We start from the raw sequence: 9880 nt of genomic DNA on the forward strand, positions 1-9880 counted from the left end.
AATGTCAGTTCTGGGCATGTGCTTCCAGATCCTTCCAGGCAGAGGGATTTAGCCCTCAGATTCTCCAGTGAGCCTGTTACTGAAACTGGGCTGTCCCCTTCCTGGGTGGTGAGGGGGAACAATCCAGCACCCACATACACTCGGCCTCACTCTGAGAGCCCAGGCAAACTCATGCCCATGATCCCAAGGGGCTACCCATGCCCTGGCCTCAGCTGTAGCCCCAGGTGGGCCTGTCCACCATGCTGATGTCTCTCCAACCTCTGCCGCAGCCATCAACACTGTCCTGCTCAACATCTTCTTGTTCTTGCAACGCATGGTCTGTGCCATGGCTGCCGACGGGCTCTTATTCCAGGTGTTTGCCCACGTGCACCCCCGGACCCAGGTGCCTGTGGTGGGCATCATGGTGCTTGGGGTCCTCATGGCTTTCCTGGCACTGCTGCTGGACTTCAAGGCACTGGTACACTTCCTCTCCATTGGGACGCTGCTGGAATGTACTGTTTTGCCCACCAGCATTATCATTATACGCTTCCGAAAGGCCCCATCCGGTTCTCAGGACCCAGACAGCCCTGAGGGCACAGAGCAGGCTTCACCTGAGCCCGGGCAGCTGCGATCAGCCCTGAGGCCCTACCTCCGCTTCCTGGGTGGGTGCAGACCCGGAGCCGCTGTGGCTTGGGCCCTCGGTGTCCTGGTGGGCTCGGCCATCACCCTGGACTGTGTGCTGGTCTTTGGGGACTCGGCCCTGAACCTCCCGCCCTGGGGCTACACCCTGCTGCTCCTGCTCAGCTCCGCCACGTTTCTGCTCAGTCTCCTCGTCCTGGGGGCCCACCAGCAGCAGCGCCGGCAGGACACCTTTCAGGTACTTCCTCCAGCCAGCGCCCACCGCGCTCAGCCCAGCCAGCTCCCTTCGCCCCTTCCTCCTCTGCCGTGGCAGGATGCACCAGGGCCGCAGGGTGGGGGAGGCCAGTGCCCCACACCCCTCTCTCTGCATGGCGGGTGGGCCCTTGTCTCTGGAATCTCCAGAGGCAGAGAAAGGCTCTGTGGACTCCCGAGAAATCAGGCCCTGGGCCAGCAGCCCTTCCCTGCAGCTCAGCCCAGCCCTGCCCTTGTCCCCTCAGGTTCCCATGGTGCCCCTGATTCCCGCCGTGAGCATCCTCCTCAACGTCTTCCTCATGCTGCACCTGAGCTACCTGACCTGGCTGGGCTTGTCCATCTGTCTGCTTCTCGGTGAGTGGGGGCCAGGCTGGGACCCCAGGGGGCTGCAGGAGGAGGGCAAGCAGGGAAGCAGGGCTGGGACCTACTCTTCAGGCTTATGCCACCCTTTCAGGACTCGCAGTGTATTTTGGCTACGGCATCTGGCACAGCAAGGAGAACCAGCGGAAACGGCCAGGGTTGGCTGTCCCACTCGGCAGCCTGGAGGAGATGGTGCCAGCCCTGCAGCCCCCTAGCCAGACGCCAGCGCAGGAGCCCAGCCACACAGAGCAGCCCTCTAGTCCATGAGGACCACTGGGGCCTGCCTGCTGTCCCCCACCTCCTCAGAGGCCAAAGGAGCTGCCAGCCCCTCTATCCAGGGCAGCTTGGGTTTGCAGACCTGCCCATGCTAGGGCATCCTCAGGACCTTAGGACCTCAGCCCAGGTGCTGAGCTTCGAGTCTTTGGGAGTGGGCTATGGCCAGCACTGCTGTGGTGAACTCTGCCCAGCATCCTCCAGTTTATGACCAAGTCCAGCTACCTGGGCAGGTGGAGTAGGGCGGGCAGGGAAGAGGCCCGAACCCCAAGGATCCACAATAATAACTGCTCAGCCATGTGGCCCATCTCCATGTCTACTGTGGAGTTCTTTGTGGCACTGACTCCTCACCTGCCCCAGGGAAAGAGACAGTTGTCCCCAATCCACAGCAAAGGTGCAGAGGTTCTGTAAGGGGGAGGTGCCAGCCCTGGGACAGTCTTGAGTCAGGGACACAGCCAGGCCTTGGTCCCTGTGTCCTGCCCTCAGGCCAGTCCCCTCTGCCAAGCTCAGAGGGGTGCTACACACACCAGACAGAGAGAGAGGTCCATGACAGGACAGGGCTAAGCTCCCTTCCAGGTTCCCCACATGTCCTCTTGGAGATGGATGCTGAGAGCAGAGCCTGGATCCCAAGGTGGTCACCTAGAAAGGGTAGTGCAGTTCCAGGGTCCCCTCGGTTTCTCAGGGCTCCCAGAGAGCAGGGCAATCCTGAGGCCTGCCCTGGATGGAGAGGCCCCCTGCCTGGGCACACGCACAGGCACACACAGCCCACACGGTCCTCTGGGCGTGCACCCACGTGCAGACTGAGGCAGCAGCTGTTTCCCAGCCCAGGGCTGCCTGCAGCTTCCAGCTGCCTCTCTCCCTGCCGCCCCCTCAGGGCTTTGTGACAAAGGCTCGGGATGGGACACACGTGGGCAGTTGGGTGCACAAGCACCTGGGCCTGCTCCAGGTAACTTCAGCCCACCTGTGGTGTTGGGGCCTCATGCTTGGGGATCTCCAGGCCCACGCTGCACCCCCTGTGGCCTCCCCAAGGCCACGCTCCATCTACCATAGACGCCTCCCCATCCCCGTTCCTGCCTGTGAGGACCACACAGGAAGCCACTGGCTTTGGCATCTTTATTCCTCAACTCTCTGCAGCCTTAACATCACTTTCTCTGGGCCCCAAGGACAAGCAAGGACACATGACCCCACTCCAATAACCAGGCCTCAGGGCCGTGATCTCTCTCCCCGGCCCTTCTGACCCTGCCTCCCATGGACACTGCCCTGGGGGTGAGAGGCAGCAGGGACCCCAAGGCTTTGCTGAGGCTCCAGGTACCAGATGATTCCAGATCCTGCCCAGCCTGAGCCCCAGGCCTCCCCTCCCCAGCCTGGCCCATGGCACTCCACGAGCAAGCTGCCAGCATGGCCCTGCTCACCAGGGACCAAAGAGGAGGCAGCCCCTTGTCTCCCTGGGGTGGGTACCCTGAACCCTGCCCCTCCCTGGGACCCAGAGAGGGCTTGGCTCCTGCAGCCTCGTCCTTCCCCTCCTGACTGTGGGTGCAGGACACGGGGAAATTCTCCAGCAGGCAGGACTCAGGCCCCCAGGGGAATTCCAGAACCTGAACAGGCCAGCCTGCTGGGGCCTCTGTGTCCTCTGTTAGGGACATTCTCTCCAGCCCCTGGGCTCTACGTGGGGTCTTGGTCAGAGTGTGGTCCTCATGCAGTTGCCTCAGGCTGGGTGGGCAGCTGCCCAGACACATTCTCAGTGTGACCTTGGGCAGCAGTGACACATGTGTCCAGAGATACAGCCTCCCCACCCCATGGCTCCCAGAAGCCCAGTGAGCAGGTTCTGGGGTGTTGGGCTGGGGGTTACCAAGGAGACATATAGAAGGTCCCAAAGGACCCCATGCCCACCAACTCAGCCGCTCCCCCCCATCCCAGCCCTCCACAGCCAGAGGGCTGCCACCAGGAAGTGGCTGGTGCTCATCAGCTGAGCAGAGGTGCCTGTGCCTTGTCTGGGGCCCTAGGGGCTCGGAGCATCTGCCCACCACACTCCTCACTCCATGGATGAGGCCCAGAGCTGGGAGGGGTTCTGCCCTGGGAACCCAGCACAGAGCAGCTGCCACACTCCTCCTGTCAGGCTGCCTTCTCCCTGGCCTTGGACTCTGGCTGCACAGACCCCAGTGTGGGGCAGCTGAGAGGGCAGGGGCTCTCCCTGTGAGGGGGTGCCAGCAGGCGGAGGAGGGCTGGGAGCCAGGCAGGGCCGGAGGTGACCACAGCCAGTGTGGTGGACAGCTGGTGAGCGGGGAGCTGCTGGGAACACTGGAGACGGAGCCTGGGAGAGCGTCTGCAGCCCCAGCCCCAGCCGGAGCCCCACTGGACCAGCGCCCTGCGTCATGTTCCCTGCAGTCTCTACACAAAACTGGCTTCTGTGGTCCCCAGGCAGCACCTGCCTGCCGAGGCTGGAGCTCAGGGAGGGACAGTCTGTCTGGGAGCTGAAGGGTGGAATTCTCCCCCCACCCCTGCCCTGGTCCTGCCGGGGCTTCAGCCATGAAGGAGCAAATTTGGGGCCACCACCCTTCCCAGCCCCCAACCCTCAACCCTCAACCCCCAACCAGCAGAGAAAGGCTACAGGCCTCAGGAATGGGCCAGTGAGTGGGTGCCAGGCCCACCCTGGTGACGACGTCCAGCTCCCAGCAGCAGCAGTGGGGGCAGGTGCTGGGCCCCCTCTAAGACACCTGGGCAGCCAGATGTGGGGGTGGGGAAGCTACCTGTTTGCTCAGGATTGGCAGTTCCCTTTGGGGCCTTTGTCTGCAGATGAGGACAGCAGGTCGGGACTCCAAAGTGTAGCCCAGGGTCAGGCAGGCCCGCAGCCCCCTCCTCATGCTTGGTCCTCCAGTAGAAATGGGCTTCTCCATCCATGTACAACAGCAGCAGGTCACAGAAGGGGGTGATTTGGGAGTGGCAGGGCAGATCCATGGCCTGGCCCCCAAACTGCCATCCCACCACCTCCACAGCCCTCATCTGAGACTCAGTGTCAGCACAGGGGCTCAGGGGGCACTCAGGGGGCACGTGCTTGCTGGCAGCCAGAGGGAGCCACCTTGGCCAGACTCGCCACACGCAGCCAAGCCGCTCCAGTGCCCAGAGTGAGGGTTGTGGGGATGAGCCCGAACTTCCCTGCCTGAGAGAGACCTGGGCTGAGCCTCTCTGCCTGTGGCTGTCACCCTCTCCCACCCCTCACCCCTGCCCACCCCACCTGCCCAGGCCTGGCCCCTACCTGCCCAGTGACGAGGATGTGGAAGCGGATCCCGTAGTGCTGAGCAGGCTCTGGGCCTCCATGCCTGAGGCCTCCCCACAGTGAGCGGCTGTCCTGGGGCAGGAGAGAGTCCAGTGGCTGCTCTGCCCACTCCTGGGGGGTCTGGCCCTCACAGGCCTCATCTTACCCCTCCATTGACTCCAACCCCAGCCTGAGTCCAGGGTCTCAGACCTGTGTCATTGCTGAGGACACAGGCGACAAAGCAAGCTAGGACCTGCCTCTCAGAAGCTCCCTGCCTGCTGAGGGGACAGGAACAGAAAGGTCCCTAAACAGACACCAGCAGTGGGGATGGGGGAGGTGGGCATCCCGGGGCTGTGGGGTCCAGAGAGGGGCACTCACTCTCCCCTGGGAGCCAGGGAAGACTTCCTGCCAGGAGCCCCTCAGGCTGGATTCCCAGGGCTCAGGAAGGAGCTCTAGGCAGTGATGGAGGGTGGGGAGAGAGCAGAGGGGAGGGGAGCAGGGTGTGGGTGGGTCCAGCCCCACATGGTTGCACAGGGCTGGGGGGGGGCCAGTGAAGCCAGGCCAGGCAGGGCCCAGTGGGCAGTGTCACAGGGCATCACTTCCAGGGCTGGTGGCTGTGTGCACATCTGCGTGAGGGTGATGAGGTGACATGAGGAGGCAGAGGGATGGTGGTTCTGCTTGGGAGACTCAAAGACATGACAATACATGCAACGCAAGAGCGTTGAGTGCATCCTGGATTGGAAAATAAAAAGATTTAGGTCTATTATTGGCACAGCTGGGGAAATTTAAACGTTGGATTTCTTCTGCCAATGTCAAATTTCCTGAGTGTGACAAGAGGACAGTGGTCACCTGGGGAAGGTCCTCATTCTCAGGACAGCGTTGAGAGGGGTGAGTGTCTAGATATCTGCCACTTATTTTCCAATGGCTTCTGTGAAATCCATCTAAAGAGATCTGGCTCTGTCTGGAGTTGGAGAGAGAAAGCAAATGAGGCAAATGGAAAAAAAAAACCCCAGAGAATCCAGTTGAAGGCTATATGGATTTTCATGGCACTAATCTTAGGAGTTTTCTATGGATTTAAAAAATTTTTTAGATAAAACCTTAAGGGAAAAGTAACAAGAAAGCCCCTGTGCCGTGGAGGGAGGTGCTGGAGGCAGGGCGGAGTGGAGGAGGGGCTGGGGTGAGGGGTCCCAGCTGCAGCAGGGTGTGGGGACAGATGGGGTGGAGGCCAAAGGGCTCAGGAGGGAGGCTGGACGGAGCCTGTGCTGGGGACCTGGAGCTGAGACCCCTCCTGCCCTGGGACCCCCTCACACACAGCAGAGCGTCCAGAGGGATGGGCCAGGCTGTGGTCTGTCCCGGCCACCACAGGAGGACAGGTGGGGGAGGACCTGGCTGAGGAGCAGCGGGCGGGCAGTGGGGCCACACCTGAAGTTGGAGCTCCTCTCCTGCAGCTGGAAGGAGTCATGGGGCCGGCAGTTGGAGCCCCTGGTGTCCAGGTCACAAGCCCAGCGGACGTGGATGCCACAGCACCGCCCTACACACAGCGCATCACTGCTCCACCAGCATGCGGGCCCCGGACCCTCTCCCCCAGCCTCCCAGAACCCTGCCCCCACGGACCCACCAGCAATGCCAGGTCCTCAAAGACCCCTCCTGGCATGGTCACAAGGTCCCCCATGCAGAACACAGGGCAGTAGGGGCTGAAGTGTGGGCAACAGCAACAGAGCTTGAAATAGGTGGTGTCCCAGGTCTCCAAGGCATTGGACCTGAGGGAAGTGGGGCTGGCAGGGGGGTCGGGCCAGGCAGGACCCACCATGCTCACTTGGAGAAGTTGAAGTTGCTGAAGGTGACTGTTTTTGATGAACAGCGTGAAGTTCTCAGCCTGGACCAGCAGGGGCTTCCTGCAGGTGGGAGGAGGTAAGGGACAGGCTCTGCTGTCCTGGGACTCTGGCCTGGGTGTCGGGGACACTTACACAGGCACAGTGTCATTCTCCACGGGGCACCAGCCCCACATCTCACAGGTCCTGTGGGTCCCATTGAACACCACACACTGGCCCATTTTTGTGCCTTGAAAACATGAGACAAACTCCAGGCCTCCAGTCTCCAAAGGGCCTGGGAAGAGAGTGGGCAGGGGGCTGCTGGCAGAAAGAAGAGACACAGAGCCATCACTGGGTCTGCATAAGGGAGGCACCCAGGGTCCCAGCCCGGCCCCCTGAACACCATCCCAGTGCTGGGGCTGGAAGACGGAGCCCACAGTTACCGTGGCTGTGCATCCCAGCCTCCCGTTGAGGACAGTCCTTATCAGCCCAGCAGGTCCCCAGTGGGATGGAGGGGGCTGAGGTGGTGAGAGAGCAGAGATGTCCAGGCCCAGGAGGTGTCTCCCCTGCGTGACCCAGCCCTGCGGTACCCAGGGACACGCCCCTCCCCTGCTTAGCCCCCAGGTTCCCTGAGTTTGGGGCACATGGGAAAGCTGGAGGGTGCAGATGAAAGGAGGTACTCAGAGGGGGAGGGCGAGCAGCCCCCCAGCCAGATAGGGCTGCAGCGCTGTCTCCCAAGGGAGAGCGAGACTCCTTCCCTCCTGACAGTTCTGTCCCTATGGGAGCAGAAGTGACTCCTCTAGGCCCAGCTCCTCTGGTCCAATTCAGACGACAGAATAGGGAAGGTGGAGGGACTCTGAGAGGGTGAGCTCATGCCAGGGTGGAGGTGCTGGGTGTGGCACACAAAGGGTGGGACCCTCCTCAGAGGAGCCTCTAGGGAAGTGGGACCTCACACACTGGCCAAGGGACCACAGGCCAGTCCCTTCCTGGCTTGTTCTGCTGTAAACAGGGACATTAGTGCCTGCACAGGGTCACAGAGTTCTGGGCATCAGCCAGGAGGGCATGAGGGCTGAGCTCTCTGGAAGTCTCAGACCCCGGAGAGGAAGCACCCTCAAGCGTCGGGCACTGGCACAGACATGGCTCTGCCAGGCAGAGGATGGACGCTGCTGTCCAGGGCCCCTGGCTCAGGGGCAGCAGGAGGAACACAGAACGAGGGTGGCAGGAAGGCCTGGGGACTCCGAGAAGCCAAATGAGACGGTGGGACTTTGTGGGGATGGGACTGTGAGAAGTGGGCAGAGGACAGCATGGGGCCACCTGCTGTGCCTCACTGTCCCTATGTCCTGAGTCTGCCCCTCCTCTCCACCCTGGCTGAGCCACCATCTCCTCCGACCAGACCCCATGGTGACCAGCATGGGCCCCACCTCTGCCCCCATCCACCTCCCTCCAGTAGCCCGTGTGGTTCATCCCAATGCACAGACGGTCGCGCACCCCTCCCATGAGCCCATCTGTGGCTCTGCTGCTGCTGGATCCACTTCAGCTTCTGAGAGGGGCTCACAGGCCCTGTGAACCAGGGCGACCCCCTTCCTGGCCCTGTCCACACCTAGGGACAACCCCACTCAGTGCAGGGAGCCCTGGAGGGGCCTCATCTCACACAGCTCACTGCCTTTGCCCTTGCAGCCCACTTTGCCTGGACATCCTCAAGATCCCCCTCCAGCCTCACACCCTGCAGGAAACCCTTCCTGAGGCCCTGGGTTGGCTGACGTGCCTCCCTGGGTCACCCAGCTGCAGCTTCTGCCCCCCTCGCAGGACGGCCACCTTGGCGGTGCTGTCTGTGCAGGAGCTCTGTGAGGTGGGGAGGGTGGAGTTTTGCAAGCCTGGTCTGGGAGAGTTTTGACAGGTGTTTGCTGGAGGCTGTGACACCACGTGGACACAGTGTATGTGCTGGGAGGGACCAGACAACCAGGCCCCTGAGAGGAGCTGGCAGGAACTCCACTATTTTCAAGAAGCCGGCTTGTCAGATCTGATGGATTACCCAGCCCCGGCAGTTTCGAGGGAAGGGCCAGAGCCCGGACAGGGGCAAAGAGGATCACACAGATTCCAGAAAAAACAGGCCTGTGGCCCCAGCACAATTTCAGGACCGTCTACAAACCGAACATTAACTAGACGTCTCTGAGCATTTAGAAAGGGAAGGACGTCGTGTGTGTTCCCGAACATCAGCACATCCTCTGTGCCCATGCCTCACCTCGTTGTAGACGGGGCCAACCAGGGACATGTGGCACCCCAGCCACTGTGGTGGGACCAACAACCAGGACTCAGGGGACAGGTGGCCACACAGTTACCCTCCAGCCCAGCAAGCAATTCAGTGTTGGTCAGTTAAAGAAAGATGTCACCGTGGAGGCAGGCTTCCAGGGCTGTGTCCTGGGTCCCAACTGTTCACACAAAATCCACAACTGGGGAACCTCACAGAGAACAAGAGTGGAAGGATCCAGAAGCCCACTGCTCAGGGGTGCAGAGTCCCATCACCCACAGGCTGGAGGCCTTGGGTCAGTGACTCAGCCTGGCTGAGCCTCAGTCTTCTCTTCAATGGGGCCTGCAGTAATTCCTGCCAGGCAGGGTGCTTGGGAGACGAAATGAAATGATTCAGGAAAGGTCTCAGCTCAGAGCAGGGGCTAGAGCAGCACATGCTGAGCCTCAGGCACATGGGAAGGAGAAGGGGGGACATGGCTGTGACCCAGGGCTGGCGGAGGAACCAGGGACCCGCTGGGAGGCTCCCAGGCAGCCTGACCTCTGGGCATCTGCCCTGAACTCAACTCGTTCTGGCGTCACAAGGAAATTGGTCACCAAGAAGAGCATGTTCTCTCCCTGGACAGCAGGGGTCTGGGCCCATCGAGTCATCCACCCTGTGCCTGAGGAAAATGCCTCCAGTGAGGCGAGTTGAGGCAGAGACGGGAGGCTGACTGGGTTTCCAGCCATTTCTGAGCCGCTTTCCACAAATTTGAGGCAAGTTTTTTTCTCATGTTCACGCTCATTCACTCAGCCAGAATTTTCCATGAGCCTCCTGCTTCTAGGCACTGAGGATCCAGAGCTAAATTGGGCTGGGCGCCCGCCCAGGCTAGTGGGGAGGTGGACCCCTCACTGCACGCATGGCCGGGGGCCAGGGGAGCAGGTGGTAAGCTCTGCCCAGGAAATGGCAGGGGCTGTGGGAAAGGGTGGCTGGCACCGTGTGCTGCCCATGACAGCTCTGCATGTGTGGGGAGACGCACACCCAGGAAGGGGAGGGGAGGACTGGGCAGAGGGCAGTGGGGGTGGCAGC

At 61.5% G+C, this 9880-nt stretch overlaps 1 protein-coding gene and 1 pseudogene across 1 annotated transcript; one reads left to right on the forward strand and one right to left on the reverse strand.

The window, feature by feature from the left end:
• Positions 1-19: 19 nt before the first annotated feature.
• Positions 20-3105, forward strand: LOC124232758 (cationic amino acid transporter 4-like). Its single transcript, XM_046649673.1, has 3 exons — positions 20-856; positions 1116-1224; positions 1325-3105. The coding sequence occupies exons 1-3, from the start codon at positions 314-316 to the stop codon at positions 1495-1497; spliced, it is 825 nt and encodes a 274-aa protein (XP_046505629.1). The 5' UTR covers positions 20-313; the 3' UTR covers positions 1498-3105.
• A 92-nt stretch (positions 3106-3197) lies between these two features.
• Positions 3198-9362, reverse strand: LOC124232757 (P2X purinoceptor 6-like; annotated as a pseudogene).
• Between the last annotated feature and the right edge of the window lie 518 nt (positions 9363-9880).

The sequence above is a fragment of the Equus quagga genome, unplaced genomic scaffold, assembly GCF_021613505.1.
Source record: "Equus quagga isolate Etosha38 unplaced genomic scaffold, UCLA_HA_Equagga_1.0 112412_RagTag, whole genome shotgun sequence".
Taxonomy (NCBI): domain Eukaryota; kingdom Metazoa; phylum Chordata; class Mammalia; order Perissodactyla; family Equidae; genus Equus; species Equus quagga.